The sequence below is a fragment of the Lemur catta genome, chromosome 5 (assembly GCF_020740605.2).
Source record: "Lemur catta isolate mLemCat1 chromosome 5, mLemCat1.pri, whole genome shotgun sequence".
Classification (NCBI taxonomy): domain Eukaryota; kingdom Metazoa; phylum Chordata; class Mammalia; order Primates; family Lemuridae; genus Lemur; species Lemur catta.
This window is the reverse complement of record NC_059132.1, coordinates 29,842,464-29,855,050: the sequence shown is the minus strand read 5'-3', so window position 1 is coordinate 29,855,050 and position 12,587 is coordinate 29,842,464. Positions and strand designations below refer to the sequence as shown.

Genomic DNA, 12,587 nt, shown 5'->3' with positions numbered 1-12,587 from the left:
ACTTTCTGGAAAAGGAGAGCCCAGAGAAGGCCAGTTCCTCGAGCAAGGCCGCACAGCTACTAGGTTGTGGAGCTGGGATTTGAACTTGGGCCAGTTCTGTAAAATTTGGATTCAATCAAGTCCGCACTCAAGGATCCAGAAGGCCACGTGTGGCCCCAGGCCTGCAGGGTCCCCCCCCTTGATTCTGGGGAGTGCATTCCAGGGGGAAGGCAGACAGGGAGACCAGCAGTTGTAATCCAGGGCTGTGGGGAAAATGCTGGAACATGAACAAATGATGAACTCTTTGGGAAGCCAGAGAAACTGAGAGTTTTTGCCCTTCCCTTGGAGGAATGTAGACTTCCCGGAGGAGGTGAAGCTGTACTAAAGGTCAGTTTGTCCGTTCTCTGGCGCGCGCAGGAATCCCTCCTTGAGGAGAGATGTCCAGCTTTAACGTGGGCCGCCAGCTCAGCCCCTGTGTCTCCATGGGCAGGGCACAGAACTGCTCTGACTTCCAGCTGGATCATCTGAGAGATGGGGGTAGCCAAAGCACCCTCCAAGGGTTGGCCCCAGAATCTGTCTCTAGTTCACAGACTGGTAAGTCTCTAACAAGGAAATCTGGTTGGAAAATATGTTCTTCCACTTTTTCATTTTCCTAACAAATATTTATTGAGCGCCTGCTGCGTGCCAGGCACTGAGCTGGGAGACCGGAGCGAGCAAGTGGGAATGGGTCCCTGATCTGCCTTCATGGAGCTTCTACTTTCAGGGAAGACAGTTAGTTACATTGTTACAGTGAAGTCTAGAGTGTTGCAACATTGAAACTGCAGAGGGCTGTGATGGCCCAGAGCAGATGGACTCAGCCTAACCTTGGCCTCTGAATGAGAGCCACGTTAAATTGCAACCAGAAAGATGAGTGGACTCTACTGGGAGACTTAGGAAATTAAAATAATCATAAGATGAAATCTGCTGTCAGTCCAAGCAACTGCTTCAGAGACAGAATAGGAAGGGGCTGGATCCAGTGAAGATGGAGATGGGGTCTCATTAAGCATCATAATAGTACCTGCATTTAGTGAGCATTTTCTATGAGCCAAGCACTATTGTGAGCACTTTGCTTGCCATGTCACATTTAATGCTCACAATTCACCTATCAATAATAAATATTTATCCAGCACCTACTATGTGCCAGGAACTATTTTAGGAGCTTTACCAACAAACAAAACAAAGATCTCTGCCCCTGCGAAGTCTGCGTTCCAGCAGAGGGGAAACAGACACACAATAAGTCAATAGGACGGTATATTAGTAGGTGGCATGTGCTGTGGACAAAAAGAAGAAAAAGTAGATGAAAGGTCCCAGAGTGGCAGGCGAAGTTGCAGCATTATATTTTGTAGGGTGTTTGGCAGAGGCTTCAATGAGAGAGTGATATCTGAGCAAAGACTCGGAGGAGATGAGGAAGTCAGCAGAGCTGAACAGGTATCTGTGGAAAGAGTGTTCCAGGCAAAGGAAATGGCTGGAGCAGGGAACAGCAAGGGGGCCAGTGTGGGGGGAGCAGAATGAGTGAGAGAGAGAGAGTAGCAGGAGAGGAGAGATAAGGACCGAATCATGTGGGGCCTAAGGGGCCTTTGTAGGGACTTTGTGTTTTCCTCTGAGTCATCGCAGGGCATTGAGCAAAGGAAGGACATGATCTTTTTGGTAAGGGGGATATGAAATCCGTATAACATAAAATTAACCATTTTAAAGTGAACAATTGAGTGGCATTTAGTATGTTCACAATGTTGTGCAACCACTGCTTCTGGCTAGCTCCATAACATTGTCATCAGTGTTTTGTCAAACATTACAAAGGTAAACCCCACACACATTAAGCAGTCCCTTCCCAATTCCCCTTACCCCTAGTCCCTGGCAACCACCAATTTCCTTTCCGCCTTGATAGATTTACCTATTCTGAATGTTTCATTTAGATGGAATCATATAATATGTGGCCTTTTGTGTCTGGCTTTTATTTAGCATGTTTTTGAAGCTCATCTACACTGTAGCATGTATCAGTACTTCATTCCTTTTTATGGCTGAATAATATTCCTTTTTGTATAAATATGCCATGGTTTGTTTATCCATTTATCTGCTGATGGACATCTGGGTTATTTCCATTTTTTAGATATTGTGAATAGTGCTACTAATGAACATTTGTATGCAAATACTTATTTGAATACTTGTTTTTAGTTCTCTTGCGGTTTTACCTGGAAATGAAATAGTAGGGTCATATGGTAATTCTAGTTTTAACTTTTTGAGGAACCACCAAGCTGTTTTTCACAGTGGCTGCACCATTTTATATTCCTACCAGCAACATATGAGATTTTCAACTTCTCCACATCCTTAACAACACTCATTCATTTATATAAATCTATATCTATATCTACAGCTATCTATCTATCTATATATACACACACATTTTTTTGTTTGAGACAGGGTCTTGCTCTGTCACCTAGGCTGGAATACAGTGGCATGATCATAGCTCACTGCACCCTCAAATTCCTGGGCTCAAGGGATCCTCTTGCCTTAGCCTCCTGAGTAGTGATTTTTATTAAATTAGCCAGGTGTGGTAGTTCACACCTATAGTCAGCACAGGTGATGGAGGCAGGATTGAGAGGCAGGTTCCCTTCACTGTAGAGCCCAGAACCTTAATTCCTGAGCTGCAGCTGTGGGTAGGAATAAAAGCTCATCTCCTGCTCATTCTCTTTGACCTGATCACCTAAGTTCTGGGAATCAGTCCTAAGAAAATAATTTGAAATACATAGGAAGCTTTAGGCCCAACACTGTATTTCTCAAGTGCAAAAAGGAAACAACCTAAGCATTCAGGAGCTGTGGATCCAGCCTTGCTTCCAGGTGGAAACAAATCCTGGAAGGAAAAAAACATGGGTGGGAAACATGTTAAAATGACATCTTTTTGGCATTGTCTTAGGCCCCTTCCTCCATGGAGTGGCCCATCCAAGTGTGTCTGGAAGGGAGATGGCGTGATCCTGTGATTTGGGCCAGAACAAGGAACTGAGATTCCAGACTTTGTCATCCCCCTTCTCTGGGCTATAGTTTCTGTGATTATAGGAGAAAGTTCAAGTTCTCCCCCATGCGGGCTGGGGAAGCCGGCAATGTTCACATACTGCCACCTGCTGGCAAGTTCCAGTTCTGCCTCCATCAGGAGAGAGTGCGCAGCGTTGTGCCTTCCCAGAGATGGGTTTCACTTCAAGCTCACTAGAGGAAGGACGACCAAGGAACACTGTTCAAATGACTACCTGGAAGACCCCCTTCCTCCACAACACCACCCCTTAAGGGCTCTCCCAGTGCCTGGCATTCTCCGTAAGAGTTCAAGATTGCTTCTTTCCATGGGACAGAAAATAAGGAGTTTCTAACCACTAGGCATGAAACAGATTATTTTCTCCTACAGGGTCTTGGCAGCGTAGGGACACCTAATTTGGGGTAGAAAGGCCACTTAGAGGTGGGAGAGATGCAGAAGCAGTGTGCATACCAAAGACAGGCTTAAAAATCACAGAACACCTTTCCCATAGTTTTTATTTTTCTTTTTATAAAAATAATGTGTTCATTGTAGATAAGCAAAAGATGAAAAAGCCATAATCCTACCATCCAAAGATAGCCTACATTAACACTGTGCTAACATATCACTCTTTTCTTATACAACAATAACAGCAACAACAACAATAATAGCAACATTTATGGAGCACTTAATGTGCCACACACACTTATAGTTTTATTTGCAAAAAGTTGAAGCTTATTGCAAATATTACTTTATCTTTTTTAAAACTTTATTATGAACATATTTCTATGTGATTAAATATTCTTGAAGACATTTCAAATAATTGCATCAAATTTCGTTATATGATAATAGCACAATTTATTTATCTAATGGCCTGTTGTTGGACATTTAGATTGTTTCTAATTTTTTCAGCATGGCTTTGAGATCGTTTTCTGAAAACTTGAATTTTAGATAAAATAATAATCATAGTTTTAAGGCTTTTGATAAATATTGCCAAGTTGCCCCTCATTGAGTGGAGGTCATTTCATGCTCTCACTCACAAGGAACAAGGGAAACCACTGAATCTTAGAATCATTACGTATACTTCAACAGTCAGGAAACACATTTCCATGCATTATCTCTTGAGGTAGACAGAGCAGGCACTATACTCCTACCTAAAAGACCTGGCACCTGAGACCCAGGGAGGCTCTGTTTCTTGCCCCGATAACAGAGCTGTTTAGTGCCTGCCCTCTGGCTGCAACTCAGGTTTCCTGACTCCTAACCCCAGACAGTTTCCTTGACCGCATGCTGTCTGTTGGATCCTGTAAACACACTACTTGCTTTAGGTTTAACAGCATATTGAGGTCTTCAGAAGGCATCTTTGAACATGGGAGTGTGTTATGAGTCTTCCAGGCAGCGTTCCAGTTCTAGCATTCACCTTGACCTCCAAGGAGGAAGTTCTAGGCCTGAGACCAGTGTACTTATAAAAAGCAGGGTTATAGTGCTTTACAGCACAGTCTTTAAATTAAAAAGAAAATAAACCAAAAAGCCCTGGGTTTCTGATTTGACCACATTTTAGCTCAGTGACTATGAACCCTTTATTTATTTTTTCGGTCCGTGTTTTTTTTAAATCAGTTATAATACATAAGTATTATAGAATTGTCTACCCCCCAGGATTGTTGTTGGAATTCACTGATACAATGATATAAATCCTTTAGGAGCAACTGGCACACAATAATGAGAATGAATATAAGCATTGCTATTATTATTAGTTAAATGCATAGAGTCCTGGTCTATTTATAATAAGAGGTGAGAGCTGGTTCTGGCTGGGTTCTATGACCTTGCACTTTTAGTTTTGTTTGTTTCTATCTGTACAATAGGAGAGAGGGGAATGGGAATGAATTATCTCTTAAGATTCCCTTTGTTTTCACACATGAAGACTCTGAGTCTCTAACATTGTAGATTCCATTTACTAGTTGAAGACTCTGGGCTTGTTTCAAGGTTCTATGAAATTAAGATTCTGCAACTCTAAGATCCTCTTTCTGGGATTCTGAGATTCCATGGCTCACTCAAAATTCTATTGAGAGATTCCATCTGCACAAATTATTCCCTCTGCACGGGTGAAAGTTCATTGCCTGACTAGCTCTCACTAGCTCCTACTGCAGGTTTCACCTTAAATCACCGCACTTGTCAGAAATTCCTTCCTGATCCATCTTCCAATGCACTTTCTATACCCCTTCCCATCGTCTCTCCTAGAATCCTGTTCTTTCCCATCATAACACGGGTCCCAACTGATAATTATATTTTTGTTTAATGCCTGTCTTCTTCGTGTCTCCATTGCTTGGTGAAGCAGATACTCAAAAAATATTAGATAAATGAAAAATAAATGAATAAATTCCACAAGTTAAAGATTCCATGAGTGTTTATTCCCAAGATTTTATATTTCAGACACTCCCCATTTTCTGCCCCATCCCAGAGTTGACAGCTGGGAACCTAGTGACCTTTCCAATCTCATGGTGTTGGCTGGACCGTGGGTGCCTTGCCCCTCTGTTCCCTATGCCTCCATTATTTTTCTGTGGGAGCCCTTTCTGTGGGAGCCCTCCATTATTTTTCTGTGGGTTAGAAAAGAAGGCTGATCTATGTCTCTGTTATTAAAACCAGCCCGGAGCAACTATTCATTCATTTAGCAAACCTGACTTGAGATTGTTAAAAGCACCTTGAGCGAGCTTGATGAATATTTGCTTCCCACAGGCCTGGTGCCTCATATCCAGTATCTCGTTTGCTTCTTATCAGTTCTGCCAAGTAGGCCAGAATGCAATTATTGCTCCCAACTGACATTTGAGAAGAACCAAGGTTCAGAGGAAGAAAGTGAGTTGCTTAACATCCCATAGCTAGTGGGTGGCAGGATTGGGAATCAAACCAGGAACTTTGACTTCAATTTCAGTATTTCCTGTAATGTTTCTTATACAGAGGGGCCCTTAGAGACTAAGTGAGCTGAACCTCCCACTATTGTACATGACAAATGACAGAGCTGGAACTAGTAGGCTTGTCTTCAGCATCCGCAGTCCAGGACTCCTTCCTTATGGCAAAAGAAAGAGCATGGAGAATGGGGACAGGCAGGGAAAGTGGGGTTTAAAGTTCCCACGGAGGACCTTGTCCTCCTAGGTGGTGGTAGAGCACCGGGAAGCAACAAATCTGTCCCAAGTTTGTTTTTCTCTCTCCTTCCTTCCCAGACCCAGAGGAGCTCTTTGTCCCTATGGAGTACTACTAAGAGGCAGTGCAGCTGCACACCCATCATCCAGCCCTGCTTCCCTGACAGGTGACCAACCCCCTGGCCAAGGTGACACTGCACCGGGAGTTCCCCCCTGGGACAGACATCTCCTTTGACGTGAAGAAGGGCTTCACCATCCACCGGCCCTGAGCTTCCTTGGCTGGCTCCCTCTTCTGCTTGGCCAGCTCAGCGGCATGAAACAAATATCTACCACGTACATGCTGATCCACATCAACCATGTGTGGGTCTAGGGCTCCGGGTGGGCAGGGAAGGGGAGGACATGGGGACAGATATCTTCCTTAGGAACCTCAGGTTTGGGCTGTGTGGATTATGGAGCTCCAAACAACCAGTTAGCTTTCAACAACACTCCATGTAGTCAGCCACTTTCTCCAGCCAGCCAGCAGCCTGCACCAGCCCAGGCTTTCCATCCACCTGCCTATCCTCAAGCACGTCAAACTACCCCATTCATCCATCCTCCTTCAAACCAACCATCCCATCCATCAGGTCCATCATTCCATCATCCATCCATCCCCCATTAATTCTTTATACCCATTCACATGTCCACACATCTATCAATTCAATCACCTCCATCACTCATACTCTATCAATCTAACCATTCCGCCCATTCATTCTCTTCATCCATCTACTGCCATGAACTCAGCCATTCTAACAATCAAGTCAGCATGTTTGTCTCCATTTTCTCTCCCCTCTCATCCATGACAGACCCACCTTCCTCCCCCGAACCCACCATCCAAGCTTCAGCAACATCAGTACAACTAAGGAAGAACTTCAGTGTGACCTGTCCAGTTCTGGGTGAGCCAGAGATCGCTGTGGACTTTAGCTGGGAATCTCCAGGGCAGAAGGTAAGCAGAGAGCAAGGGGAGGCTGTGTGTACATGTGTATGTGGTGTGTTGGGCCAGGGGAATGGGAGTGAGGGATTAGCATCAGGGCCGAGAGCAATCATGGCAGAATGGAACCACTGCTTGACTGAAAATCTGACGGCCCTGGATTCTCGTCTCAGCTCTGACACTGCTCCCCTGAGTGACCTGGGGCAAATCACTTCCCTTTCCTGGGCCTCAGTTTCCTCATTTGTCAAATAGAACAATTTTTCAGGTTACTGCATAAGAATGCAGAATTTGCTCCTTTGTTAACTTATCCAACAAAAATTACTGAACACCCACCACATGCCAGACACTGTACTAGGTGCTGAGGTTACAGTGATGAGTCAAAAAGAGGTATGATTTCTGCTCTCTGCAAGCGTATAGTCTAAACAGGGAGGAAGAAGTGGGAAATGGATGAATGTGACCACATAGAAAACATAGAGTGCTACAAGGAGAACAAAACAAGGCAATGTGCCAGGGTCTACTTAAGATGGAGTGGTCAGGGAGTCATCTCCAAGGTGACATTCAAGCCAAGACCAGACTGGCCCCAACCACAGGTAGATGGGGCTTGAGCAAGGGCCTCTACCTGGGGGTGTGTGTGGTAGGAGATGGACCAAATGCATTTGCAACTGTTTCCTGGGCATCCACGGTGGACCCAGATCTTCCCAAATGGTGTTGGAGAGGTGGTGGTTGTGGTGTTCTTTCTTCAAAGAACTTACCCCCATCAACATCAAACATCTGGAAAACAGCTGTGCCAAATAGTATGCTACCAACACTGAGGGCTTTAGAATTCGTAAAAGGGCCTCCTAGAAGAGATGGAATTTGATAGGAGCCTTGGAGGGTGGGATTTAGGTGTGTGAAAGGCCCTCCAGGCCCATGGCAGCAGGAGCAAGAGCAAGGAAGGGTGAAATGCCACACCTATGAGACCCAGACTCACCTGTCCCAGTGCTGCCACATGCTGAGAATGCAGGGGAAGGGGGATTGCATGGGGGCCGAGGAACCCAAGCATCATTCTCCAGACTCCCAGGAGCCACCAACGATGTCTGAGCAGTGAGCTGACCTGGTACAGGTCCCAGGGGAAAGAGCAGGGCAGAAAGACCCACGAGGGGCTGTCACCCAGCCAGAGGCCACTTAGGTATAGGATGGAGAAATAGGGTGTTCTGCAAGCTGTGACTTGTTGATAAGATGCCATTTTCAGCAGCCCTGAGAGGGAGGCCAGTAGAACCCAGCTGGGGTGCTCTGTGTCCCCTTAACGGAAACTGTTCTGGCTCTGCTCTGCTGCAGGCGTTTGGGTAGTCTGAGCTAGCACAGAGTGAGCTCTGGAATTCATCTCTGCAGTCCCCGCAGTGGCTGACACTCGGCTGGACCCGGCAAAGACATGATAAGGGTGAACCTCCCCAGAGGCCTTAGGAGGTAGAAAGGGTAGGGGATCATTCTCCCACTTGTCAGGAGAGGAAACTGAGACCCAAGAAGGGGACAGGAGTACACAGATGCTTGGGAGACACTGGCTTTGATTTGTCAGCATTCCCCCAAACGTGTTCCTTGGAATGGTAGAATACCAGAAAGTTCCTCCCACCTTACCTGACTGCCTCTTAAAATCACTCCCTGCCTTGGAGATTCAAAACATACACGCGCACATAACAGCCTCGGCTATGAGTCTCCCCCACTGCACTCTGCTTGACCCAAACGTCATTGGTATGAAATCCCCTCTTCCTCTGCTTTGGGGAGAGCACCTATTAACACCCCTACAGAACCAGAGAGGCACCAAACCCACATTGGGAAATGCTGCTCTGGGCTGAGTTGCCTCCGGATCACTCCCTGAGTGGGGGAGAGGACCCCAGCTTCTCTCCAGGGACTTGAGAAGCTTATAGTTTTTCACAAAGGACCTGGCCTTTAAGGTGCTCTGACACCAAGCCTTGGGCAGGTCACTTCTCCTTTCCATGAAGGGATACATGGTCCCTCCTACCTGCGCACTGGTGCCTGAGCCATAGATGGTGCCTGGGGCAGCCGATGGACAGGTGCTTTTTGTCCCCTGCAGCTAGGCCGTCCCCCCTGCATCAGCGAGTGGGCCCATGTGGTGCACCAGGAGGGCCAGGAACAGCAGGAGGCAGAGAGCACCCTGTATGTGGAAGAGACCTGGGCTGGAGAAGCTGGCATCTACACCTGCCGGGCCAGCAACCTGCAGGGCACTGGGTCGGCCACCACTCACGTCCACGTGACCCAAAGCCCTCGTGTCTCCCCTACCCCTTCTTAGCTACCTCCCTGGCCGCAGGCATCTGGGTGTAGAACAAGGAGCAGAAATAGGGGTCAGTACCTGTGGGAACCTCAGTGTTTCTAATGCCAAGGAGGGGCCCCCACAGAGCAGAAAGCACCTTCTCATTCACCCCTTGCACTCTCCCACCCCGTCACTGTTTCCACCTCTCACTTCAACCTCAGCCTTACTCCATGCCTTGACCTGCTCTGAGGGTCATCTACAGTCCAGCCTTCACCCTAACCCCAGGCCCTACCTCCACGACTGGGGCAAAGCGAGGGCCAGTGGGGCTCCAGTACTTGAGGGAGCCCAGGACTGCTGGTGGGCCACCCAGACTCCAGGATTTATTCTTCAAAGATCCCTGCCACTGGCAGAAGTCCTCAGTGAAGACCCACCTCCGCCCTCTCCCAGCAGAACGCAGAGGCTAAATGAATAAGATGGTGCATGTTCTTTTTAGTTTCCGTAGCTTGTCTGCCCCAGAGTAAGGAAAACTTTATTTCCTTCTCACATCCACCGCAGGTTGGAGGGAAACCTGGCTCCACAACTTGCCTGTTCTCCAGCCCTGCCCTTCTCAATGAAAACCATGCTTTCTAAAGTGCATTCTGCAGCCTGAAGTGCTGGTGGGCGGGAAGGGGTGAGGGGGAGAGGTTTATTCGAAGAGGCTTGGGAAATGCTGGACGCTTTGCCTCCTTCTTGGAAATTTGCAGTGCACATTAGCATATTAAAGGTTCTGATGAGTCCTGCAGGTTACAGATCTGTTTAGCCTGATGGAACCTAGAGTTTCCCAAAATACTTGGCCACCAGTCAGGCCTATTAGTGTCCAATAAATTAATGTATCCCAGATGTGCTTTGGAAAAAGCTGCATGAGAAAGTACATGTGCGCTTCATCCAGAGGTGGGCTCCAGGCTCCCGGATCGCCTGTTTGACCATGGCTGGAGAAGCAGCTCAGCACTCCCCTCCTGCCACCTCTTCCCCTGCCCAGCCGGGGAGATGGACAGTCCCCTCTGAACCTGCGGAACTCGCAATGGATGGAGACCACATCCAGGGGAATGAGGAAGGCAGTCTGGGATGATGTCACCATAGAACGACTAAGGGAAAATGCTGACTGACTGTTGCTTCGCTGGCCCAGGGCCTGGGATCTCAGTTTGTCCTGCTGCTAATGAGGGATAGGAAGGTGCTTCAGGGATCTCATGAGGACCAGGGGAGGGAGGGATGCGTGACGCACTTCGATGGAGATGCTCTGTGTGGGCGAGGGGTTTCTATAGTTTCCAGCTGACCTGAAGCTTCCTGAGAAGGACCTGAGATCCACACACGGCCAGGGCTGGGGAGCCCGCTGGGGTCAGTTACTCCGGCCACCCCTCTTCACTGACGGGGTGGGCCTGGGCTCAGGGTGGCAGGAAGAGGAGTTGAGGGCAGGAGTGAAAGAGAAACTGAAAGTGGGTGGGGACAGGGAGAGGAAGGAGGAGGAAGACCAAGTCACTGATCTGATCCTCCCAGATCCTGGGGAGGAAAAAAAGAGCAAAGGGTGAGACCTGGCTGCCAGGGGAGGTCCTTGTCCTCACTCTGTGGGATCCCTGCTGCACCTTGCTTTCCTCATCTGCACGGGGAGGAGGTTCCAGCTCTGCCTGTTGAGTGTTCTCAGACCCACTAGTGTGGCCCCTGTGCCCAGGCGGCACTGAGATGGAAGGACCAGGAGGGTCAAAGGGACGAGCCTTGCACGGTCAGGGAAGAGGAGCTCTGGCCCTTGGGCCTGGGCTGACCAGACTCTGGCCCAGGAGTGATGTCTCGGCTGCGGTGGCTGCCCGGCTCCCCCAGCCCCAGCCTCCAGGGCCATCCAGCCCTCACTTTCCCCAGGTTGTTCACGGGGTTACTCCACGCCCCCAAGTCTGGCCTTCAGACAACCCTAGAATGGGACACTGCAGTGACTCGAGGCATTTGACCAGTCCCCCAACCATTTTATAGCAGGGGTAAACTGAGGCTGAGAGAAGGCCAGGGCCGAAGTGGGAACACCTGGGGGAGGTCGACAAGTCAGTGAGTTGCAGCAAAGCTGACAAGCTGGGCCCAGGGCTTGTCTCCTTTGTGTCGGATGGCCAACGTGGCACGGGCTGCCCCGGGGAAAAGCCTCGGCACTTCCTAGATGTGGACAGAGAAAGGCAGGGAGGCAAGGACTCCTCTCGCTTAGGCCCTGGGCCGACTCATGGGAAGACGCTTCTCGGGGCCTCCAAAACCCCCTGGGTGATTCTACCTGATCCACCCCGCCAGGGTTCACTGGGCACACACCCCGGCTCCCCATCTCGCTCCCACCCTCTCCCCTTCCTGGGAGAAGAACTGAGAGGCTCCCACTGTCTTCTCTGCAAAGTCCTTGGAGGGACCGTGACCACAGGCGTCATGGCAGGCCCAGGCCCTTCCCCCTAGGTGGCGAGGAAGGAGACCTCGGTGGGAGTGACAGAGGCCAGGGGGAAGGCAGGCGAGGCATTGGCCCCCAGGATGCGGTACAGCAGCTCCTCCTTCTCCTGCTGGAGCTGGCGCCGTAGCTGGGCCTCCTTGTCCAGGGCCTCGCGGGCGAGAAGCAGGTCTTCCGAGAGCTGCCTGTGGGTGCAGACAGAGCCCACGGCTGCCTGGTGGGAACAGCCACTGCAAGGACCCACCCATTCCTCCAGGAAGCCTTCCTTACACGGGCCGCCAGCCTGCCACAGGATCCCCACCGCCCTCCTCGTTTGCCTGTACACAGGAGGCAATTCAATCCCTTGACCGAGGAGCATGGGCCTCATGGACAGACAGCCCTGGGCTGCTCCAAACCTCCGCTTCACCACTTAGCCATGTCATCTTGGACAAGCCATTCATTCTCCCTGAATTTCAGTTTCCTCATTTGTAAAATGGGAATATTCATAATAGGCCCACGCTCTTAGAGTAATTATGAGGATTAGATGAGGAAGTATGTACAGTATTCAATAAATCATATCTGACACATGAGACTAGCTCTCATTTACTAAGCCCTAAGAACCGATTCATTCCACTTAGGTCTGGTGAGCTACAAGCTTCCTGTTTGCTTTTCCCCACGTGGGGCTTTCCCAAAGAGCCCACTGAGCCAGGACAGAGACAAACAGCTGCTAATCAGGGCACTGGGGCTCTGGCTTCTGGGCAGAGCTGGTCCCTTGGGTTTCCTGACCCCCAAGGAGAGAGGAGCCA

The 12,587-nt window shown here is 49.0% G+C and overlaps 1 protein-coding gene across 1 annotated transcript in view; it reads right to left on the bottom strand.

The window, feature by feature from the left end:
* Window positions 1–9,845: 9,845 nt before the first annotated feature.
* The window catches only part of CCDC69 (coiled-coil domain containing 69), a 37,031-nt gene continuing 34,289 nt past the window's right edge, over window positions 9,846–12,587 (bottom strand). The window contains exon 12 of the mRNA XM_045552580.1: window positions 9,846–11,987. Coding sequence (XP_045408536.1) covers window positions 11,810–11,987 — 178 coding nt within the window. The 3' untranslated portion in view covers window positions 9,846–11,809. The remainder of the gene's footprint in view (window positions 11,988–12,587) is intronic.